At 39.6% G+C, this 26379-nt stretch overlaps 1 protein-coding gene across 1 annotated transcript in view; it reads left to right on the top strand.

Annotated features, from left to right (window-relative positions):
- Positions 1-26379, top strand: part of cd2ap (CD2-associated protein) — a 243817-nt gene that overhangs the window by 166522 nt on the left and 50916 nt on the right. The window contains exons 9-13 of the mRNA XM_060851280.1: positions 6953-7047; positions 10504-10602; positions 12721-12777; positions 21326-21362; positions 23170-23268. Of these exons, the coding sequence (XP_060707263.1) occupies positions 6953-7047; positions 10504-10602; positions 12721-12777; positions 21326-21362; positions 23170-23268 (387 nt within the window). The remainder of the gene's footprint in view (positions 1-6952; positions 7048-10503; positions 10603-12720; positions 12778-21325; positions 21363-23169; positions 23269-26379) is intronic.

Consider the following 26379-nt stretch of genomic DNA (forward strand, 5'->3'; position numbering starts at 1 on the left):
ATATTAATTTTATTTTAAACCAGTTTATTTTCACAAGTTAGTTATATTTCATCATCTTTTCCCTTGGCAGCTGGATGGATCACATGTTTGACTAACTCAATAGAAATTACAAAAGGGCGTGGGAACTCCATATAACTAACCACAGAATATTATTAATGTTAAGAACAGGGATTATTTCTAATTGATGTCAATAATGAAGGATTTTTTGAAAATTTTTATGCATTGGCCCAAAAAACTTTAGTTTTGCTTTGAATGTGAATGTTAGCTACCCTCTGGAGGAAGTAACTTAGTTTCATAGTAAGTCTCTTGAAACAAGTTGAGATAAAGAAGGTAGATGAAAAGCCACAGTTAATCGTAATGATCAAAATGATCAGATCCCAACAGTTGTGCAATGCAATCAGTAAGGTTGATACATGGCACACCAACATGCAACGTTTCTTCTTCCGAAAGCAGTTTCCAATTTAAAGCTTTAGATGCACTGAGAGTCTGCCTGAGTTCAAGGATGGAGACCATTCATTTAAAATTATTGACTTAGTCCTGATTTATTCTCTCGAGTATCTCAATGCTGTTTAATTCTCTTGCTTTGAAGCAGCTTTCAAAACTCTTTTAGCCTCACAATATTCTTTCCTTCTAAACCTGAAATTTTGGGTTATTATTATGCCGTAATGTTTTGTTTTTAAGCTTCAAATTCTGTTAAACTGCTATACTGTCTTTCCTCTGGAGATAGCAATGACAAAATAATGAAATTTCAAATCCAGAATGAGGAAGAGCAATTCTGATCTTAAACCAGTCTTTTCACTTGAAAAAATAAACTACGGTTACAGAGACGTGAAGCAAGTGTCTAAAGTGGGCTGGGAGAATATAGTAAGGAGAAAGTCACTCAATGAGCAGCAATAGACATTTTTTATTTCATCGTGCTCAGCAAAATTTATTCCAGTCAAAAAGGTGGAGTTGATGAAGAGTAACCACATATTGTTAACAGATACAATCAAAGAGAGTATCCAATCAAAAACTTAAGGCAAACAATGCAGCAAGAGTAATGATGGGCCAGAGAATTGGGAGTTTCTTGAGGAACCAGCTAAAAAAAGACAAAACTAATTGTGAAAGTAAATTAGCAAGAAATATAAAACAAACAGCAATGACTTTCATTGGCACGTAAGAGAGTGACTAAAGTAAGTGTGGAATCCTTGGAGGATACAACCGGGGAATTACCAAAAGCAGAGAGACAATTTAAATCAATATTTTGCATCAATCTTTGTGGGTGGAGGGCACTATAAATATTCTAAAAATAGTAGGCAACCAAGGTACTAATAGGAGGAAAGATCTTGCAACAGTCTCTGTCATAAGTGACAAAGTATTTGTCAAACTTAATGGGTCTGGAAGCAGATAGGTCCCAGGATCTGATGTCCTGCACCCAAAGATTTTAAAGCAAGTGCCTGCAGAAATAGTGGAGCCATTTGTTGAATTATTCCAGAATTCATTGGATTCTGGGAGGGTTCAAGCTGGTTGGAAAAGTGCTAATGGGGCAACCCTGTTTAAGAGCAAAGGGAAACAGAACAGGAGACTGGAGGTTATTTGTTGTTGTGAAAAAGTTAAGACTTCATTATTAAGGAAGAAATAGCAGGGCAATTAGGAAAATTTAAATGCAATCAAACAGACTCAACATATTTTTATGAAGAGGAAATCATGTTTGACTAGTTTGCTAGAGTTCTTTGTGTATGTGACAAACTGAGATGATGAAGGAGAACAAGATGGACCAAGTGTGTTTATATTTCTAAAAGGCATTGTTGTTGCACAAGATTGAAGCTCTCCGTATTGGGAACAAAGTATGAGCATGCATTGAAGATTGATAATCACACAAGACAGAATAAAGATGATTAGGTACTTTTCAGGTTGGAAAGATGTAACTTCACAAGGATCGCTCCTGAATTCTCAACTATTTACTCCCTATATTAATGACTTGGAGGAGAGGCAGAGTGTAATGTACAGGGGGGACAGCAAGTTACAAACACAGTCTCCTGCAGGGGTGTAATTTTAAAGATCTTATGTACAAACATATCCTGTGCTTCTGAGTGGCTCCTTTATATTGAGTTTAAATATACTGGAGTTTAAATGCAAGAAAGTATGAGGTCGTGCACTTAGGAAGAATCAAAAGGCAGACATTTACTTAAAATAAAACACAGTGCAGTCGGATCTGAGTGTTCTTGAGCATGAAACTCAAAGCATACAACTGTCAGTAAGAAGAAGGCAAATTGAAGTTTAGTCTTTTTTGCTCGGGGATTGGTGTTTTTAAGTAGGGATGTCTTGTTACACTGTACGGTGTGTTAGTGAGGATGAACTTGAAGTATTGTGTGTGCAGTTTTCATTCCCATATTTAGGAAAGAATGTGCTGGCATTGGAGGGAGCTCAAAAGAGGTTCGCTGGGCCGATTCCTCAGATGGTGCAGTCGATTTTATCAAGAATGGCTAAAATTTATTCATTAGGATATAGAAGAACGAGGGATGATCTCATTGATATATAATAGTTTTAGAGAGGGCCTGACAGGATAGATATTGGGATGTTTGTACCAGTGAGTGAATTTTGAACTCTGGTATGTTATAAAATAAGTGGACAATAATTTTAACACAGATGTGATGGAATTTCTCCTCCCAGAGGGTAATGAATGACTAGAATTCTCTACCTCAGAGTTGTGGATGCGAGATCATTGAAAGTATTTAAAGAGGAGGTAGGTAGATTTTGGAAATATTGAGGAGTTGTGTCATGATCTTCAAAAAAGAGAAGTTGAACCTGAGTCTGATAAGCCATGATCTGCTTGAATGGCAGGGCAGGCATAAGGGTCTTGAATAGCTGCCTACTATTTAAAAAAAAAAGTTCCCAATTCTGTCGCTGCAGTGTAAGTAACATTAACAGGCTTTAACTCAGTTACTATAGCTGTGCCTCTCAATGTGCTCACTATGGCATGGTACTCCTACATGATAAGTGGTCCTCCTTTATGTCGTGTCTTTATCAGATTGGAGCCTTGCCTAAAGGGATGTTTAACATTTCTTCCCAAAGCTCTGAAACAATTGTTTTTCAGCCAACCCTTCAATTGGGACTCCCCAAGCAGATCCTCCTTGAGATCTGAGGAGCTGCTCAATTGTGACTAACCTTTTTTCACTTTCTCATTAGCCCCACATTCTGTGGATAATACGGAAGTCTCCAGAGATCCTGATCACTCACCAGGTTTCTGGTTACTGATTAGAGCAGTAATTCCTTGAAGGAATGGAGCATGACTCGAGCCCATGGCACCACATGTGGCCCAACTGTAGGGATGCTGTGGGGAGAGTGGAAATAGTGACTGGGGTTCTTTACTTTGGAAACAGACATTTTTGTGGCTTTCAGTATGATTCCAGGTTGAGTGTGCTTTCCTCCCTTATGTTAGATTAGATTCCCTACAGTCTGGAAACAGGCCCTTTGGCCCATCCAGTCCACACCAACCCTCGGAAGAGTAACCCACCCAGACCCATTTCCCTCTGACTAATAAACCTAACACAATGGGCAATTTAGCGTGGCCAATTCACCTGATCTGCATATCTTTGGACTGTGGGAGGAAACTGGAGCACCCATAGGAAACCCACGCAGACACAGGGAGAATGTGCAAAGTCCACACAGTCACCTGAGGCTGCAATCGAATCTGGGACCCTGGTGCTGTGAAGCAGCATTGCTAGCCACTGAGCCATCATGCTGTCCCTAATGATGTGACAGAATTGCTGCAGTATGATTTATCAGTGAAAGTGGAGCAGCCAGAGGACATGGTCCCCATTGGATCCAGTAGCGTCAGTCGGAAGAACATGTGGTTGTGTAATCACATGTTTGAGAGCGAAGTCAAAAATTAGCAAACCGAGCTTCAATAGTAGTCCTCTCCAAATTACTCCTAGTACCACATGCAAATGAATACCAAAATAGGACGATGCATCTGATGAATGAGTGGTTGGAAATGTGGTGCAGGATGGAGAATTTCAAACTTACGAAATACTGGGGCTGACTCTGGGTCCTCTATAAGTCAAACAGGTATCTGGACGGAGTCAGAAATCAGATCCTTGAGTAGCATTTTGCTTATGCAAATAGGGAACACTTAAACTAACTCAGCAGAGGTTTGGGAGCCTGGGGAATGTTGGGGAATAATGAGAGGGTGCATAAAATATTGGGACAAGCAGATAACACCAGAATAGAGAATAATAAGTTAGATGGATTCAGAGTGAGAAGGAAGGTGATGGAGTCTTAAAACCAACTCTAGAAGGGCTGGACTGGTGTTCAATATGCCTGGTTGAGAGATATTCAGAGAGGGTCGGAAAGGAAAAGTTGGAGTGCGTCATTTTTAGTTAAAGGGAACACTAGTTCAATGAAAGGTTTGTAAAGTTTGGTCCAGATATTACAGAACTGTCAGTCTAACTTAGTTGAGGAAATTTCAAGAAGCACTTAATCCTATTCCAAATGATAGTCACATGGAAAAATGGGTGGATTCAGGGTCTATAATGTACTACCTGGGAATGTGGTGGGAATAGGTTCAATTAAGGCATTCGCTAAACATTACGCAATTATTGAGATGGATGCATCTTTGCAGGGTTACAGGAAAAAATATAAGAGATTGGTATGAAGCCAAAATGGTCAGAGAACTGATACAGACTTGATGCACCGACTGGCCTCCTTCATAACAGTTCTGATTCCAGTGCCTCCTCGCTGGGGTGCAAGTTTTTATTTGGATTATTGCTTTTGTGCTGCAGTTCTTTCTCCGAGTTCTAAAGTTTCTTGAAACACTTGCAACTGCTGACTGCCTGGGCTGCCTTTGTGGTAAAAATTATTTTCTGAAAGTCTTTTATCCTGCTTTGAATGATGATACTTTTCTGCTGTTTATCTTGAGGGATTTATGTGATGATCCTACAGCTGTTCACCATGTTGCATGTTGCAGAACTAATCTCTGGCAGGTTGTGATTGGGGTGGAGTGCTCCCAACCAACTTCCTTTACCTCCTTTCCATTCCTCCTCTTCACCATCCTCTTTCTGTTCTTTGATCTAGATCGTGACTCTTCTATCCCATGAATAAATAATTTTTTAAAAAAGTTATTGCAGAGGACCTGTTCAGTTCAGTGACCATGGAGAAGCCACTAATGAGTCTTAACAAGGGGGAGCAGTAATCATAGGAACAAGATGTTTATTGCCCGATAACAATAGGTACAAGTTATTTTGATTTGATTTGTTTGACATAATTGCTAAGACTATTCAGAGCCAGAGATGTCATATCTGACTACTTGAACCTAAAACTATCTTGATTCTCCACCCAAATCTGAGAGATATAATGCAATAAATTCTCTGGACTTTCACCCTTTCAGCAACATCACTTTAGTCACCAAGTAGTGATGTCCTATTCCAAAAGAAAGCAGTGAGCATTGTACAGGATTATAACAAAATCAATCTCTGATATGTTAGGCCTTGTGTATAATAGAAAACAGAATGAAGCAGTCAACCTTAATGTTGTGGTTCTGTTCGCTGAGCTGGGAATTTGTGTTGAAGACGTTTCATCCACTGTCTAGGTGACATCCTCAGTGCTTGGGAGCCTCATGTGAAGTGCTTCTGTGGTCTTTCCTCTTGCATTTGTAGTGGTTTGAATCTGCCACTTCCGGTTGTCAGTTCCAGCTGTCTGCTGCAGTGGTCGGTATATTAGGTCCAGGTCGATGTGCTTATTGATTGAATCTGCGGATGAGTGCCATGCCTCTAGGAATTCCCTGGCTGTTCTCTGTTTGGCTTGTCCTATAATAGTAGCGTTGTCCCAGTCGAACTCATGTTGCTTGTCATCTGAGTGTGTGGCTACTAAGGATAGCTGGTCGTGCCGTTTCATGGCTAGCTGGTGTTCATGGATGCGGATCGTTAGCTGTCTTCCTGTTTGTTCTATGTAGTGTTTTGTGCAGTCCTTGCATGGGATTTTGTACACTAGCTGTCTTCCTGTTTGTCCTGTAGTCCATGAACACCAACTAGTCATGAAATGGCACGACCAGCTATCCTTAGTAGCCACACACGCAGATGATAAGCAACATGAATTCAACTGGGACAAACAGAGAACAGCCAGGGAATTCCTAGAGGCATGGCACCCATCCACAGATTCAATCAATAAGCACATCGACCTGGACCTAATATACTGACCACTGCAGCGGACAGCTGGAACTGACAACCAGAAGCGGCAGATACAAATCACTATCGATGCAGGAGGAAATATCACAGAAGCGCCTAACAGGAGGCTCCCAAGCACCTAGACAGGGGATGAAACACAAACTCCCAGCTTAGCGAACAGAACCACAACAACGAGCACCCGAGCTACAAATCTTCTCACAAACTTTGAGTCAACCTTAACATTATTTAATCATTTCTTGACCTGTATTACATTGTGAAGGAGTGCAGTAACTACATGCTATCAGTTAGTTTGCTGTGCTTGGTCAGTAATCTGTTCTGCCTTTTGAATGACATTTTTGGTTATATTTAATATTTTTCCTATGATATAATCCATCATGTTTTCTTTCAAGTGGATTGTCCTGCATATTTAATTGTCTGGTGCAGGGAATTGCAATTTGATAATGAAACCATCCTCAACTAGTTAATTTTAACTGAACTGTCCTTATTCAAGGTTTGGGTGATACAGCATGGATCCCCAATAATTAAGGGAAAACTGGCTAGGGAGAAGTGTGTGTGGCTGAGAAGTTAGTGTTCTATTTGGAATGTTGCAATTTGGTTGTGATTGTATTTCCATTCTTAAAAAAAGTAAAATGTAGTGAAAATGATACATTTGAAACATTTTACATAATATGAATTTCAAAACTTTGTTAATTTTCATGGAGAAATACAATAAATTATCGTAATGACTATGGGGGTGTTCCTTTTCAAGCATAAACAATCTCCTCTCAATGCAATTCATTTCATTTCAGTTAAAGAATTTTGCAAAGCAGTTTTTGCATATGAAGCAACCAATTCTGATGAACTTAGCTTTAAGGAAGGAGATCACATCCTGCTGACAAGCAAGGTAAGCTTTCCCTAGGTTGGAAAAATATCAATTTCTAATTTCATAAATTCTTCATCACTTGAGATATCGCATTAATGACATGCCCTTAATTTATGGCTCAATACGTTTGCGCTGATTTGGATGAAGTTGCAATCTGCAGGGAAATCATTAACTTGGAAAAAAGAAATTTAAATTCCCAGCAGAAAGCAAACAAGATTGAAATTTGAAATTTGAGAACTTCTTGTCAAATTTTGCTCCAATTTTTAGTGTAATGCAAAAGCAAAATGCAGCATTGACTGACTTAAGTAGTTCTAAAATCTAATGCACTCAACTACAGCAATTATCCCCTTTTCAACACAAGAGGAGACTGAAAATCTCCATTGTACTTCACCATGCCCTTTTAGTAGACGCTGCATTCTTTGAGTGAGTCCAAAATGGTTCCCAGCTCCTATTGCCTTTTCCTTGAAGTGCTGTTCACAACGTGAATTATCTTTATGGATCTCTTCCCCCAGCCAAACTTGAGTCTTCCAACTCCACCTGAGTCTTCACAACCTTGGTTCCTACAAATGGACCAAGAGTTCTATCTGCTTTGTGTTGGGAACAAAAGAAACTTAGCCTCTAACCTGCTGCCATCGTTCTTGTGACTTCATTTTTGCCACTGACCCTGTCTGAGCTTCAGTGTTACTGAGGAAAATCTACAACATGATCTAACAATAGGTCCTGTATACATATAGAAATATTAATGAGACCATAAGACCATGAGAAATATAGGAACAGGAGTAGGCCATTCAGCCCTTCAAGCCTGTGCCACCATTCAATAGGATCATGGCTGGTAACCACTCCACATTTTCCTCTGTTTTCCCCATAACTCCTGATTTCCGTGACTGATCAGGAATCTATCCATCTCAGCCGTAAATATACAAAGCACTCTGCCTCCACATTTCTCAGTGGCAAGAAGTTCTCAAAGCACTCAGAAGAAATTCCTCCTCAACCCAGCCTTCAATTCAAGGTTTCCTGTCACGTTTTGTCGCTCGGGTGCTAGTTGTTGTAGTTGAGGGTATGTTTGCTGAGCTGGGAAGTTGCTTTGCAGATGTTTTGTCCCCTCTCTCGGTCACATCCTCAGTGCTCTGGAACCTCCTGTGAAGCACTGCTGTACTGTGTCTTCTGGAATTTATCTGGTTCCGTTCCTGTTGCTTCAGGTTGTTTGTTATAATGGCTGGTATAATGGGTGAGGTCTCTGTGCTTGTTGATGGAGTCCATGGATGACAACATCAAGAACATAAACACAGACAAGGACAAAGCAATTGTCTCATTTGATGTAACGGTACTGTTCATTTCAATTGACAAAGCCCTAGCCAGGGAGACAATAACCAACCTCCTGGACAGGCAGAACAGACAACATGACGGGAACCAATCACTAAGGACTGAATACTCAAGCTATTAAACCTGTGCTTGATGACACACTTCACAGTCAACAACCAAATACATGAACAGATCAATGGAACATGTATGGGCTCATCCATCTCTGGGCTCATAGCAGAAGCAGTGATGCAAAGACTGAAACGAACAGCCCCACCACAAACCTGACCCAAACTCTGGATTAGATAAGTAGACGACACTTTTGTAATTATGAAGAGAACAGAAATCAAGTACACGTGATGGAGTATCGACGCCATCCTCACAAGGATCAGATTTATGTGAGGAGGAAACCAACAATCAACTCCCACTCCTGGGGGTGATGGTAGAAAGAACAAAAAGAACAGTGGAAGCACCTCAAAAGTGTACAGGAAAGCCCCACACGCTGACCAGGTCCTGAACTACAACAACAACCACCCTAATATACACACGAGACGCTGCGTTAGGGTTGTGTTCAAAAGGGCTACAACACGCTGCAGCACTCCTGACCTACAAAGGGAAGAAGCATACCTCTTCAGGGTATTCTCCGAGAACGATATCCCAGCAACATCATCCACAGATGCCTAACGGACAGACAATGCGAAGAGGACATACCACAACTTAACTCACTAGTTATGCTACCTTTTATGTAAAAAAAAAAGTCTCTGAACTGACCGCCAGACTTCTCCAACCATTGGGATTTGTGACAGCCCATGAACCGACAGACCGGCATGCTCAGACAACAACTCACCAGGACAAAAGACCCTATACCCATCATGTGCAAGACAAACGTAATTTACAAAATTCCATGCAAAGACTGCATGAAACACTATATAGGACAAACTAGCAATCCTCATCCACTACCACCAACTAGCCACTAAATGCCACGACCTGCTGTCCCTAGTAGCCATACACACCGGTGACAAGGACGACAAATTTGACGCGAATGACTCAACGAGCATTGAACAAGCCAAACAGAAGATAGTCAGAGAATTTCTAGAAGCATGGTACTCCATGGACTCCATCAGCAAGCACATAGACCTGGCCCAATATACCAGGCACTACAATGAACAACCGGAACTGGGTAACTGAAAGCAGCACGAACAGAACCAAACGCGTTCCAGAAGATGCAGTGCAGTAGCGCTCCAGAGGAGGCTCCAAAGCACTGAATACATCACCTAGACCGGGGGCAAAATGTCTGCAAATCAATTTCCCAGCTCGGCAAACATACCCACAACTATGACAGACTTAAATTGGCACCCTTTAATTCTGAGACTCTCCATGAGGGGAAACATCCTCTCAGCATTTACCCTGTCAGCCCCTTTTAAGAATCCTGTATGTTTCAATCCGATTTGCTCTCATTCTTCTAAACTCGCAACCATTTCGCCTTTGTGCACCATACCAGGGTGAACATGCTGAGACTACCTCTATGAAATGATATGTTTGCTTATGTAAGAAGGTCAAAACTGTCTCCGTATTCCAGATTTGGTCTCACCAGCACCTTTGTACAGATGCAGGAAGACTTTTTTACTCTCTCACTTCCTAGCTATTCTCTCAACTCTCAACTCCATTCTCCTTTGTAATTAAATTAATTAGATGTATATTTAACAATTATAAAACCTGACAATAGTAATGTCTCCTTGGAACTTGGAACCAGTAATCTCTCCCTCATCAACATACGAGTTGGAGTTATTTTTGACAGTAATGAATATCTTGCACCTTCCATGTAAAGCAGTCTGGGCCCCACTTCACCTTCTGTACTGATTGTCAACTAATCATTTCCATAAAAATAATTCATCTTGAAGTCTGTATTTCTAACTTTTTATGGAGGGTGTCAGTTTGGCTTCTATGATAAATAATCTGTCTAAAATAAAACTTTTTTAAAAAAAATTAACATATAAATCTGGTGTGTTCTTGAAAATAGGCATTTAAAGCCTTTTCAATTGCTTTTAGATTTAGTTTCTGTAAACTGATCTCAACAACTAATACCTGGTAACAGTACCTTGTTTTTTTTTAATAACCATGCAACTTGTCAAATTCCTTTTGCACATTAAAGGTTGTCCAATTTGCATTCCTTTCCAGGATACAGGGGATAAGGGATGGTGGAGAGGAGAACTAAATGGCAAGCAAGGGGTCTTCCCAGACAATTTTGTGGTTGTAATTGCAGAAACTGAAAGAGAGGTAGGTACACTGATGAGAGAGGTCCAGGCAGAGCTTTCTGTCCTGTCATTGCTGTATAGCATTGGGCCTTTTTGTCATTACATTTCGTGGTATATTTCAAATCATTTAACTGCCATGACACATCTCTGTACAAAATGAGTAAATCCATTTTTCAATCCTAGTGATATTCCGAGCTGTTGTTCATTCGAGCTCCAGAGCCAATGACAGAGACATTTCCCCTATAGTATGTCCTTTTTTTTTAATGATGAGAACAAGTGGAAGAATTGTGAACCAGAGTTGTAATGTAAAAGACTAATAGTAAACTGTGTTGAGAACTTGGAGCTATGTCAAGTCAGGAGAATATAAATGAAGGGAACTTAGCAGTATTATATAAGGGAGTGACTGAAGCAGAGAGGGGAAAGTAGAAGGGTTAGGTAGACAGGAACACAGGTTAGATACGAAGTAGTTCTCCTGTTTAATATTTGTTGTACGTGAGCTTTAAATTTGAAAACGGAAATAAATATGATTTGTTATTCAGGCAAGAGTTTAGCAAACATGGTTACATGAAGGTTTGGAGTAAATGGTGGAACAAAGATACTGGAGGAAAAATAGTGTAAACACAAAGTTATAATTTGTATATTCTTTAATATTTTAGAGTTTGCATTTTAAGGGTTTCACGGGTTTAATGATTAATTTGTCATACTTTCAGGAGCTGTGAATTTTGTGAAACCAGTATGAAGGGAAGAGTCCATGAGGTTAACATTGGAAGAGTTTTAGGAATGGAGAGAATCAATATTAAGGAACATTAGCCTCTTTCTGTTTCACAGGATCAGGTTTTGTTGTCCTGGGAGGAAAACCCATAGCTAGAAATACTTTGTATTTCCATTTGCAGATGTCCTGTTGGAAGTTAGCTGTATGAAACAGTTTCTCCTGAAGAGAAGTGAAAAGTTAGAACTGTTCAGAAGTAGATTCTTTGTATGAGGATTTAAGTTGGAGAAAGTGAGGATTGCAGATGCTGGAGATCAGAGTCGAAGATGTGGTACCGGAAAAGCACATCCAGACAGGCAGCATCCGAAGAGCAGGAGAATCGATGTTTCGAGCATAATCTCTTCAGTGTCAGGATTTAGCTTAGAAAGTTCCAAACCAGAAGTATTGGGTTAGAATTCTTAAAGAGTTACTTAGGTGTTAAAAAGGTCTCAGCTCAGTTGTGCGATTCATCAAGGTGTAGAGGCTGTCAAACTCTCAGGGCCAGGAATTGAAAGATAGAGTTATGTATGCGATAGAGGAGAAAACTCTTACTGGCATTGGAGTAGAAAGGATCATATTTTGCCTTGTATTTGAAAATCTTAGAATTTGTGACCTATGCTAATGGTTTGGTTTATCCTGGTATATAGTCGTCCCTTTGCATATTAAACTTTTAATTGTTAAAACCAAATCTGCAGCATTGTGCACTTATGTGGGTGAAAGACCACCATGTTAAATAGAAAACAAAGCGAAGTATGATTTATCAAGCCAGATTTCAGTTTTGGATCTGACTTTAGTCAAATCATGATTACTTCAATAATTTTCTGGCCATTTTGTTTGTCACAGTAATCACTTGTTTGATCCCAAAGAAAATAAATCATCATTTATTTTAGGTGTTTTACATTTACTATGGAAGTTAAATAAACAAAACTAACTTCTGACTTCTACAAAGATTATGTTACTGTTCTTTTTCTCATCTTGTTGTTTAGATTAGATTAGATTACTTAGTGTGGAAACAGGCCCTTTGGCCCAACAAGTCCACACCAACCCGCCGAAGCGCAACCCACCCATTCCCCTACATTTATCCCTTCACCTAACACTACAGGCAATTTAGCGTGGCCAATTCACCTGACCTGCACATTTTTGGACTGTGGGAGGAAACCGGAGCACCCGTAGGAAACCCACGCAGACACGGGGAGAATGTGCAAACTCCACACAGTCAGTCGCCTGAGGTGGGAATTGAACCCAGGTCTCTGACGCTGTTAGCAGTGCTAACCACTGGGCCACCATGCCGTCCACAAAGAATTCTGGAAAAAGAATTATGACACCAATTTCTTGCACAGTATCATTTCACAACTAATACTGTAATAAAAACTCAAGTCTCTTTTTATACAGGTTATTGCTGTTCCCAAACCGTCAGCAAAATTATCTTCAAAATCAGAACTTGATGATGTAAGTTACCTGAGGGGACAAACAAATACTTTATTGTAGGATGTTCCTATATGACTTTAATAAATTGTCCTGTAGTATAGTACCCATGGGTGTTTCAAATGAGCTACATATAGTTGCACATAAACATGTTAAAAAGACACAGCAACTTTATTCTAAAATAAATAATCATTTGTAAGTGTTTTGTATCCTGATCGCAGAAGAAAATATAATGTGCAGAAGTCGGGGGTGGGGGGGGAGGTGTTTGGAATTATTTGATTTTCCTTCCTCCAAAAGAAAGGAAAGATCTATACTGAATTTTATTGTAGTAGTGGGTAATTTGTGTGGAGGAGTTGAGTACTATCTGGTGGTTTCTTCAATGATCATGAAAGATTGCACACTGTTCTTGAATGCATGCAGAAATGTAATGATTTTAAATCATTCTGATCATTGTGTTCTGATAAATGAAATTGTTTTCATTGGAATACTTGGGTGACTTTGTCTCAGCACGTAGCTCCTTTTATATTTTTGCAATTAAGCAACACAAATACGTATATCGTAGTTTTAATGGGGCTGGCGCGTGCGAAGCTTGTCAGCCATGCAGCTTAATGGGATTATTGGTTCTGACTCTCTCAATTGTAAAGTGAAGAGAAAAAAAGTGAAAAATATAAATAAAATACATTATATCAAATGTTTTTTTTTCAAAAGTTATTCAATATTTGTGATTGTAAATTTCGAGGCAAAAGATACTTGAATGCTCAATGAACATTTTTGGCTAAGGATAAAGAAAAACTTTTCTAAACAAAATATGGCACACTCTCTCACTCCTGGTCTTTCTAAAGTTCCTCTTTGTTACTACAAGACTGAACCACTTGCAACATCAGAAATAAGTATCTACCACTAATTACTTATCCAGTTAGAAAGATGTGTCAGATTGTTTATTTTCCATCATAGACACGATAGTATTTTAAATACTAAAGGCTTGCAATTTGTTTGGAGTTAGATATTCTGTTACTCAGAAGCAGGCTGTGATTAACTTCAGTGTTGATGTGAGTAGCAGGAAAGGAAGTTCAGAGTTGTCATGGATAAATTTAGTCATTAACAACTGTAAAATGAGTGAAAGTGTTTTCACCTGTGTGACTTACACGAATGCGTAACTTTGAGAATGTACTCTTGTTATTTGGGCAAATGTAGCCTTTTCTTGCACAGAAATGGCCCACAAAGAGCAAAGGATTTACTGATTGTATCATCCATTATATTTGGGAAAACTGACACCAACTGGTTTTGGGGTTCTTCTCCATCTGAGCCTGCCTTTATAATATCAGTCTTTTGGCTCTGTGTCTTCATTATGCATCAACATTCGCATCAGTAGCAGAAAGTAGATTAATAGTAAGTTTTTTTTTATTACCACCTCCCAGGTTTTTCATTCTTTTCTTTTCCTCCAGAAATAGACCTCAGTTATTTATAATTTGTGACACTAATAACTCATATATTTTTGCCATGATTAATGTAACTACTCAGTCTTGGGGGTGGTGGGGAGAGGCGCTTGAACAAGTGGATACAGTTTAAGAATACTACAACTCTTTTGTTTTGAAACAGATGAGAATCGTTTTCCCCACTGTGTGTCATTAATAAATGGAATTCTATTCTCCAGAAATCAGGGGTGACTGAATTTCTTTAAGCTTGAATTATTTAGATTTTTGGCAGATGAGAGCACAGAATTGTAGTCAGGGTAGATTTGGAAGCACATTTCCAGAAGGCATTTATTAAGTACTACGCCAAAAGATATTGGAGAAAATAAGAGCTCATTGTGTTGGAGGTAACATGGATATGGACAGAGGATTGACTGGCTAACAGGAAACAAAGTAGAAATAAGTTGGTCTGTTTCAGGCTGAAAGGACGTTACAAGTGATGTACTACAGGGATGAGTGCTGGAGCCTCAACTCTGAAATTTATATAAATAATTTAGATGAAGGGATTGGAAGTTTGATCGTTTCAAAGCTGATGACTCAAAGGTCGGAAAATGAATTGCAAGGAGGGCACAAGGGTGAGAGACAGGTTGTGAGTCGGCAAAGATCTGGAAAATGGGGTATAATATGGAAAGTGGGAAATTTTCCATTTTGGCATCAAGCATGTGAGCTCAATAGTGAGAGGTTGCAGGCTGCACTACTGGATGAAACATAGACATTAGTATGTTAGTACAGAACGGAATCAGTAAAGTGAATAGTAATGGTTAATTGCAAGAGGAAGTGAATGCATGTGTCGGGACACTAAAAGAAATTAAGAACTAAGGCTAAATTGCCTAATCCTGCTCTATCAAGCCTGCTTCACTGTTTGATACAATCTTGGCTGATTGCATTTCTGCCTCAGCTCCACTTTCCTGCCCACTTTGTGTAATCATTCAACCTGCTCCTAATTAAAGGTTTCTCTCATCACTTCACTTCAAATTTACTCAATACTCCAGTATTCACCACACTAAGGTACATAATTTCACAGATTCTCAACTATCTGAGAGCAGTAATTTCTCCTTCATAAGAGAAAGGAGCAGAAATTTGGCCATTCAGCCCATCAAGTCTGCACCACTATTCAGTCATGGCTGAGAAGGTTCTCAACCCCATTCCCCGCTTTCTCCCCATAACCCTTGATACTCAAGAACCCATCTATCTCAATATTAAGTATACTGAATGATATGTGAAGGTTTGTAGCTCAGGTTGAGGTTTAGGGTGTAGGTTTGCTCACTGAGTTGTAGGTTTGATATCCAGACGTTTCATTACGTGGCTAGGTAACATCATCAGTGGCGACCTCCACGTGAAGCGAAGCTGTTGTCTCCTGCTTTCTATTTAGATGTTTGTCCTGGATGGGGTTCCTGGGGTTTGTGGTGATGTCATTTCCTGTTCATTTTCTGAGGGGTTGATAGATGGTATCTAGATCTGTGTGTTTGTTTATGGCATTGTGGTTGGAGTTCCAGGTCTCTAGGAATTCTCTGGCATGTCTTTGCTTAGCCTGTCCCAGGATAGATGTGTTGTCCCAGTCAAAATGGTGTTTTTTTCATCTGTATGTAGGGCTACGAGGGAGAGGGGGTCGTGTCTTTTTGTGGAACCCCCTTTTCCAGGAACCCCATCCAGGACAAACATCTAAATAGAAAGCAGGAGACAACAGCTTCGCTTCACTTGGAGGTCGCCACTGATGATGTTACCTAGCCAGGTAATGAAACATCTGGATATCAAACCTACAGCTCAGCAAACAAGCCTACACCCTGAACCTCAACCTGAGCGACAAACCTTGCAAAAACCTATGGGTGCAACATGCTACAACTTGCCCAAAGATGGGAAAGGAATGCCATCCGAGAGAGTTCCGCCCGCAAACAACTGTACTTCCTGCATGAATGTTTGAGAAAACAGGTACTGCCAAAATGTCTCCAATACAAACTGCTGATAAAAACACCTCAAGCTAGAAGTTTAACAGAACAAAACGGCCGCAGAATGTTCCGAGAACTAATCAATGGTACCCACCACATTCTCCGAAAATACAACGGGGAAGTTGCACACCAAAAACCGTTATTCAAACAAGCAACAAATCGAGAATGGACAGACACGGTAGAACGAACCATAAACACCAAACAACGACAAACACAGATAAAGAAAAATCGGGACCTGAAGAAAAACCTTGACAAACTCACAAACAAAGACAAAACCAATAACACAGGGACGTGGATAAAAAACTTATCAGACCGGACCCTATCAGACACAGAAAAAGTGGTATTAGTCAAAGGACTAAATTTCAATTACCGGGACGCTGACAAGAAGGATTTCCTAGTGACATTAGAAACTACATTGGAGGACAACAAACTCACGGAAGAAACACAGCAAATGATCAGATGGACAGTTGTACCTACTCTGAGCCGAAAGAGGGAAGGAAACAAACTGAACACAAGAAAAGAAAGCCCTACAAAACCTTAAAAAAGACAAAAACATCGCTATATTACATGCAGACAAAGGTCGGCTCACAGTCATCCTGAACAGAAGGGACTACATAGAGAAAGCCAATGCGCTACTCGCAGACACCAAGACCTAGCAACGGGTGGTGCTAAACCCGACCCCACAACTAGGAAACAAAATTACATATCTCCTAAAAAGATTTACACAATTCCTGACAATTAAACAAGACTGAATTCCAGAAAATGCAACCAGACGGGACCAACACCCCACGATTCTACGGACTACCAAAAATCCATAAACCAGGAGCTCCCCTCAGACCCCATAGTCTCACTACCCGGAACACCAACTTTACAGACTGGCCAAAGAACTACACGCAAGACTGAAATACCCAGTAGAAGAGTCACAGCACTCCATTCACTCTACCCAGGGATTCCTAAAACTGATCAAAAACACCAAAAAAGAGGAAGACGAAACAATGATCTCATTCGACGTAACAGCACTTTTCACCTCCATCAACATTGACCCGGTAAAGGAAAAACTTACCACACTTTTAGAAGAGACCATCACACACACCCCAACCACCATCGATCATATTACCAACGAAAACATCATGAAGCTAGTGGACCTGTGCCTCACCACCCACTTCACCTTCAACAAGATAATCTACAAACGAACCAACGGTGCACCCATGGGATCTCCGCTATCAGGATTCATAGCAGAAGCGGTAATGCAAAGACTAGAACAAACAGCCCGACCAACCATCAAACCAAAAATCTGGGTCCGCTACATAGTTGACACCTTTGTCATCACAAAATGAAACAAGACAGAAGAGACATTTAACATCAACAACACCCTCACAGGCATAAAGTTTACCAAGGAGGAAGAAACCGACAACAGACTCGCATTCCTAGATGTCACAGTTGAAAGAAGGGACAATGGAGAACTACAAACCTGCGTGTACAGAAAACCAATAAATACTGACCAAATACTTAACTACACCAGCAACCATCCCAACACACACAAACGAAGCTGTATCAGAACACAATTCCAACGAGCCACCATACACCGCAGCACAGACGAACTTTGGAAAACAGAGGAGAACCACCTATACAACGTATTCAAGAAGAACGGATACTCAACAAATACAGTCCGCAGATTCCTCAAGAACAAACCACGACAAGCAGACCAAACACAGCCAGAAACCCTAACCACCTTACCATATATCAAAGAAGTTTTAGAAATGACAGTCAGACTACTAAGACCCCTCAGAATCCTAGTAGCACACTAACCCACCAACACACTCAAACAAAAACTAACAAACTTAAAAGACCCAGTACAACCCATGGGCAAGACCAACATCGTCTACAAAATTCCATGCAAGGACTGCCAGGAACACTACGTAGGACAAACAGGAAGAAAGTTAGCCACCAGGATACACGAACACCAGCTAACCACAAAAAGCTAACCCTCTCTCCCTCGCAGCCCTACATACGGATGAAAAAAAACACCATTTCGACTGGGACAATACATCTATCCTGGGGCAGGCTAAGCAAAGACATGCCAGAGAATTCCTGGAGGCCTGGCACTCCAACCACAACGCCATAAATAAACGCATAGATCTAGATACCATCTATCAACCCCTCAGAAAACAAACAGGAAATGACATCACCACAAACCCCTGGAACCCCATCCAGGAGAAAGATATAAATAGAAAGCAGGAGACAACAGCTTCGCTCCACTTGGAGGTCGCCACTGATGATGTTACCTAGCCAGGTAATGAAATGTCTGGATATCAAACCTACAGCTCAGCAAGCAAACCCACACCCTAAACCCCTATACTCAATGACCTGGCCTGCACAGTCTTCTGTGGCAACAAATTCCAAAGATTCACCACTCTCTGGCTGAAAAGGTTTCTCCTTATCTCCATTCTAAAAGGTCTTTCATTTACTGTAAGGCTGTGCCCTCCGGTATTAGTCTCTGAACAATGGAAACATCTTTCTCTGTTTTGAATTAACTAGGCCTTATCCTAAAACTATGATTACACTTCACATATACAGGGCACTGGTGAGACTGTATCTGGAGTACTGCATACAGTACTGATCCTCCACACTATGTAAGAATGTACAAAATAGAAGCAGGACATATTACCCTTAAAGACTGTGTTCCACAATTCAGCATGATTAATAATGACTTGGTTGTCTTCACTTCCTGCTCTCCTCCCATAGCCCTCGATTCAATGACCCAATTTTCATTGCCCTTAGGGATTAGTTCTAAGTATTAATGTACCTCATAACCAATTTATCCTCCTATTCATCTTAAATTGGAAATCCTTTGCTTTGAAACTGTGCCCCACAATTCATATTCAAAGGCGTTCTCAGTATATATCCTGTAAAGTCCCACTACATAGTTATTTGTTCACTCAGTTATCTCTCATTCTTTTACTCTCCCCAGTCTGCTTGAACTTTCCCCATTAGCTAACCCATTCACACAATCAGCCAAGTGAACCTTCTCTGATCTGCTTCCAAATCAAGAAACTCCTTTCTCCTTCAGTTCTCTGCTCAAAGGCAGGGCTAACTCAAAACTGCAAGGTCTCCCAAGTGTTCATTTAGCAAAGTGCTTTTTTACTTGTGTGTTGTAACCCTCAAGGTATGGATTGTGATGGTAGAATCTCCAACCTTTTTGCTTCGCTTGGCTGATCAGGAATTTGCCTGCATTTCTAAGCTGCCATATGTATATGTTGGAAAGTTTACAGGCTCATATCCAACAGGTTTGCCCAAATTGTTATTTTAGTCATTCGTGGGATGTGGCCTTCACTATCAGACCAACATTTATTGCCCCATTCAGAGTTGTCCTGAAGAAGGTGGAAATGAGCTGTTGTTGTCCACGGCAGTCCATCTGTCAGCAGACCCACAATTCCATTAGGGAGGAACTTCCAGGATTTTGACCTAGCACCATTGAAGGAACAGCAATATATTTCTAAGTCAGGATGGTGAATGGCTTGGAGGAAAACTTGCAGATGGTGGTGAAGCCATGTATCTGCTGTCCTTGTCTTGATGGCAGTGAATGTAGGTTTGGAAGATGCAGTCTGAATTAATTTCTACAGTGCATCTTGTAGATGGCACATGTTTCTGCTTGTAAATCAGTGGTGGTGGAAATTCATGGTTAAGGGTGGATGTGGTGCTAATCAAATAGGCTACCTTTTCCTAAATAGTCTTAATTATGGGTGTCGTTGGAGTTGCACTTATGCATGCAAGTAGGGGATATTCTAACACACCTGTGCTTTGGAGTCGGTAGGTTTTGGGGAGTTGGCAGATTTCCTAGCCTGCTCTTGTAGCCGCTGTATTTATATGACTAGTCCAGTTCGGTTTCTGGTCAATGGTAAGTCCCCAGAATGTTGTTTGCTGAAGGAATTCATAATGCCATTGAATTTCATAGGACAATGGTTAAATTAGTCTGTCTGTTGGTGCCTGGTCTTTGTTGATTTGAATGTTACTTGCCATTTGTTACTCCAAGCCTGAATATTAAAAAGTGAATGCACTGCAGATGCTGTAAATCAGAAACAAAAACATAAATTGCTATAAGACTGAATATTATGCATGTTTTGCAGCATTTGAACATAGACTTCTTCAGTATCTGAACAGTGGTTAATGATGCTCAAGCAGCTGTCCTATCATTAGAAGTAAAAATATAGCTCAAGCTGAAGCAAATTGGTTTATTTCCTCTCTCCAGTTATTTTAAGCTGTGGCTTCTAACCAGCAAGTCAGACTTTACAAATATTTGGAGAAGGAAGAGAGCAAGTCGTCCTGACCGGCCAAAAGGATCATCTCAGAAATCCCTGTGGTCAGAAGCCATAAATTTTCTAAATGGCTTGCTGTTACTTTCTTCAGTATTATTTAAATATCACAATTTGTTAGCATCTTCATGTTTTCCTACTCACATCTCGGCGTCCAAATAATATTTGTACATTGTGGATAACAGCAGTTGTCAACTACTTTTCTAGAGTTCCACTTCCTCCTTTCAGAATCTTCCTAATCCCTTTTTTTTCTAGCCATCTTTCAAATCATTGTTTTTCATGGCTCTTGACTCTTATGAACCTTGCTAAGTAAGTCTTTTCAAGTTTAGCACTGAAATTACAGGCAAACCTGTGTTTTATCTTGACTTTTATCCTTCCTTCACTCTGAAATTGCATTTGTTTATGCTAAACTGATTAATTAATTTAGACTCCAAAATTAATTGTTCAGGATAGTTTATTTCAGTTACTTGTTATTCAGATGTCTTCATTGCTGTTCAAGGTATCATGACACCTTGATCGTGTTGATGATCAGTGAGAAATTGGTCTTATTATTAACACAATGAATAAAACTCATCAAACTATTTGGAATTGTCTTTTTTAAGCCTTTCTTGAACACGTCAAATTTTTACTTTTACCCATTAGTAAACTGGTCAGTTATTTCATTTAAAAGAAAAAACTGTTTTTGTGAAATCTGATGGGCCAGTTTAGTCTAATAACTACTAAACTCAAAAGGGTGAAGTCACAGCATAACGGTTGGCACATTTGAACAGCATGCATTCAGCGGTGGAAAAATTATTGTTGTCAATATTCAAACTCTGATTTCTTTTTTTTCTGTTCATAGAAACCAAAAAAAACACTGTTATCAACAAAAGTCCAAGGTAAGCTTTATTCATCGTCTATTGAAATAAAATACTGCACTGTTGTAACCAGTGTCTGCTGGGGTATTTCGCATATTGTGCACGCTAACTTGATTCCATCTTAGATTAATTAGCAAACGGTGAGCATCTTGACAGAAGGAGCAAAAGAACTAAGCTTCAGTAAGATTTAAGAAGCAAGAGCTTTTTCAGCAAAGCTCTCTGCCAATGAAGTACTTGTTACTGCTCATCTGGTAACGAAGCAGCCACTACTGGGACTTTCAAGTAAAGATAAATAAATATCCAGATCATCTGGTTGACATCATCTGGAAAATCTATTCTGTCTCTAAGGTGAAAGCTGCTATTAATCCAGTCTTTGCTGATAGTGTTATAGTTTCAATTAACAGTCGTCATTAGAGCTTTGTTGAGAGGAGGAGCACATTATATTAAAGAAATCCACTCGACAAGATGTAGCTTGATGTTCGAATTGCCATTATTTTGACTTCACTAGTAAGCTGCTCCCAGTCATTCACCACACTTCAAGGCATCTTTCAAGTGTTGTCTTTGCCAGTCACTTTTTTTCAAATAGACCATTTGAAAGTTGAGAGAACAAATTCTGATTGGAGGCACACTGTTTCTGGCTGGCTGAAAAATGTCCAATTCAGTTAATTTTGCAGGAGTTTTGCCTGAATGCTTATAGAGTTGGCTTCAAGAAGGAAGCTAGCATTTATTCAGTGGTTCCCTCATTGAAACCAGATTATCTGGCAAAGGTATTGTGGTTGGAAATTTACTCTTATCAGGGACACAAGTGAGCTACAGTCTGGGTCTCAGACAGTGCAGGAGGGTGGTGATAACAAGCCTGTCGAAATGTTTTAATTAACCTATTCAGGCATGTTATGGCACATGATTTGGGCAGGTGATATTTGAACTAGATCTTCTGACCACAGGTAAGAACACTGCATTAAAACAGACTTACAACATCTCTGTACAGTGGGAGCTGTGAGCTGGTGTGGCTGATCTCATGTTGGATGATCTCACTAATGGTGGGCTTTTGAGAAAGGTGCCTGGAAATAGTCATAGAGATGTACAGACTTAAATATTTGCTGTTTTAATGAGCCACATTTAGAGGTTTACATGTGGGAAGCAATGTCAGCTGTCTAACGAATTACTTAATTTGACAGTTTGTGTTTTGAAATGTGAGCATTAAAGAAATTTTAATTTACAAAGGTAACTGGAATCATTAATTTTGACCGTTCCTGGCTTGCATACAAGGATAATCTTAACTGCGAGCCGGTCTCTCTTTCAATACTGTTTCCAATTTACTTACAAAGGACTGAACAGTAATATAGGAGATCGTACATAGATTTGAATTAAACTTTTGAATTAACTTTGAAAAAATCATCTTAATTCAAAAAAATCTTCAAATCAAACCAAAAGTGGTTGAACAAATTTTATGTAGTGATTGGAAAGATGGATTATGTTTTGATGCTTAAGATCAGTTTAATGAAAATGCAGTTTGCGTAATATTACAGATTTTATAATTTGTATAATTCTTCTGTTTTACTGTTTAAAATTTAGTGAAATAAATAGTTATTGTTCGTAACTCACTTCAATTGCTTTTTTTTATAAATCCTGCCCCTTCTTACCCATTGGCCCATTTATGTACGTAGATAAAATACAGGAAGTTACTACATAACTGCTTACAAATCGTAATGCTTTTTTCTTCTAAAAAGAAAACCACTAATTAAACAGCTTTCAAATACTGATGGAAGCAATTTTTGATGCCTGAAAAAAGGGTAAAACAACTTAGATGAAATGTTGCATCTTTCAGCCTCAAAACCTGAACCACCATCTGCTGAGAAGAAGCTTGAACTTAAAAAAGTCCTTCCAGACACAACTGACTCTGTTTCTTCAAGGAGTGAAGCAAAAGGTGACATTTGGATTCCTATTATGAAAACTTGTGTACATCTTTTAAATTCAAATTGAATATTTTAATAGCATTTATGTAAACTGTGTAGTGTAATTAAGAATAAGTGAAATTGCCTGCTTTATCTTTTTAGAGCTTAGTTTTTTTTTAAAGAAACAGATCTAGCCTGCCTTGATATTCTGAACGGAGTATCAAAATTTGAATTTGAATTGCCGTGATCGTAGAATCCCTACCGTGCAGAAAGAGGCCATTCAGTCCAACGAGTGTGTCCTAATCCTCTGAAGAGCATCCGATCCAAACCCACCCCCTACCTTACCCTATCCAATAATTTTGTCTGCATATTCCTGGACACTATGGACAATTTAGCTTGGCCAATCCACCTAATCTGCATCCTGACTGAGGGGGATTCAGAGCACCTGGCAGAAACCCACGCAGACATGGGGAGAACGTGCAACTGCACACATCGTCCCTGGTGCTGCAAGGCAGCAATGCTAACCACTGAGCCACCCATTCATTTTGTTGGGCCTTTCCAATAGAGCAGTAGAATTTGACTTTATGAAATAAATGTTGATTTGTTATATTCATCTCAAAGATTTCATTGTAATTTCTTTTAGAAGATCAAATAGCGCCATGTTAAATTTTGTCTTCAGTGCTGTAGAGTGAGAGATTCAGCTCCTTTTGCCTTAAGAAAAAAGGCAGCTCCTGCTGTGAACTGGTCTTGATTTTGTTTGCCATGATCTAATCATGCATTAGTTTCCCAACATACATTTTTATGCACATGCTTATATGTGGACATCAATTCATTCTCTTCCCAGACCTACCTCACCAAAAACAAATTCTGTTTTAGTTGGTTTGAAAGGAAATTGAAATTGAAATTGATGTTGTGTATTAAGTAAACATTCCCATGGTTTGGACTAAATCGAAACTAATATGCACTCAGATAAAGTTTGTATTTAATTAGGATTTAGTTCTTGAGAACAAAGAAGGAATGCATCTGGGAAAGATTATGCAGTCCATCTCCTCTACTCTCCCCTATATTTCTCCGTGTTCTCACATTATTTTGCATAAATAATGAGACAAATTTTACCTGACCATATTGTATTTTTCTCAGCTTGATAGTGTTGACCCTTTCGAGAGGGTGCCAAAACATTTGATTAAATAACCTCATTAATATCAAAACTGTAATAATTTGTTGGGGGCAGGGGCACATGGGGGATGAAGATTGACAAATATTCCTCAATTTATTGGAATTATTTCTTGAGAAATAAATGATATTTTTTCTGAATGGCAACATATATATACACCATAATTATACAGCAATGGAGCTAATGGCTCAGGAAATGATATGTCATTGAAAGATGTTTGCAGCCTGAACAATGCAGGTTTAAAACATGACTGGTGAAACTACAGTCAATGGGTGGAAATGAATTTTTTTGCAAGTCCGGCTTGTATATTTCACTTTGGTCAGCTCTGATTTGTCCAAACTAATGTGTGACATGGAAAATTAAGCAGAATAAGAAGGTTGTGGTAAGCCTACAGAAGGCAAGAAAATAATGTTGCTGTCACAATTATGCATTCTGCCATGAATCGGGTCAGGAAGTGGTTTGGCAGTGTTATGATGGGTTTTTTTAAACAAATAGGTCAGAGCTTGAATGTCAACTTTGAATGTTCTTGAGAAACTGAGCTAGTTTCTACTTTTTTTTCCGAATTAGGATATAATATTTTTAAAAAAATGAAAGAACATTCATGCCTCTTTGTCACATTCTGCATTTGAATCATATTTCAGTAATAATTCCACGTTTTGAATCTCACTTTTGTGTTTTGCCGAACAATTAAGTGAGACTATTTTATGATATTTGAATTTTTTTTCTGATTAGTTTCACTGTATTTAAATTACTCTGTATTTAAGAGCAGGTGTTGATCTTTTATCTCCTTAAATTTACACCAAACTTTTGAGATCATGAATATACTTATTAATTTTATTTTCAAATGCAAGTGTGTAGCCACATACAAATTTACTAATTGCCATAGTTGAATGGTTATCTCACAGCGACCAGTCATAAGGAGAGGGAGGGTTTGGTGATGTGGTGTACTGAGGCCCACATTTTTCCTCCATATCAGGAAAACAAAAGAACTGATCACTGACTTTAGCAAGGAAGGGGGAGAACATGCCCCCATCTACACCAACAGAACTAAGATAGAGAGAGTGGACAGTGTCAAGTTCCTCAGAGTGATGATAATGGACAGCCTGTCCTGGTTTTTCCATGTTGTTGCGACATTCATGAGAGCACAGCAATGCTGCCTGTTCCTCGGCAGCTCAGGAAATCTGGCATGACCGTAATGACTCTCCTCAACCTGTAGAGATGCACGATTGAAAGCCTACTGTCAGGGTGCATAACGCTCTGCCATGAAAGCTGCTCTGCTCTGTAGGAAACTACAGAGGGTGGTGTGCACAGTCCAGGACATTACGTGAGCCGACCTTCCATTCATGGACTCTCTTTACATGTCCTCCTGCCAACATGATCAAAGACCCTTTGCACCCTAGTATTGATCTCCGACAACCTCTTCTATCAGGCACGGTGGCTCACTGGTTAGCACTGTTCCCTCACAGCGCCAGGGACCCAGGTTCGATTCCTGTCTTGGACAGCTGTGTGTGTGTGTTTCCTCTGGGTGCTCCGGTTTCCTCCCACAATCCAAAGATGTGCAGGTTCGGTGAAATAGTCATGCTGAATTACCCATAGTTTTAGGTGCATTAGTCAGGGGTAACTATAGGGTAGTGGAATGGGTCTGGTGGGTTACTCTTCGGAGGGTTGTTGTGGACTTGTTTCCACACTGGAGGGAATCTAATCTAATCTAAAATACAGAAACCTGAACATGCACCAGTAGGTTCAGGGACAGTTTTTTTTTCCCCAGCCATTTTTAGACTATTGAATGGACTCTCTAGCCTCTAACAATGCTGATCTTTGCTAATATTAATCTCTCTTGTATGTCCTATGTAATGCTACCTGTATGCCTCTAAATCTTTTATACCTAGCTTACTAAATCATCTAAATCACCCTTGCTTACTATCATCTGTCTGTACTGCTCTTAAGCAAAACTTTGCACTGTACTTTG

The sequence above is a fragment of the Hemiscyllium ocellatum genome, chromosome 3, assembly GCF_020745735.1.
Source record: "Hemiscyllium ocellatum isolate sHemOce1 chromosome 3, sHemOce1.pat.X.cur, whole genome shotgun sequence".
NCBI classification, from domain to species: Eukaryota; Metazoa; Chordata; class Chondrichthyes; order Orectolobiformes; family Hemiscylliidae; genus Hemiscyllium; species Hemiscyllium ocellatum.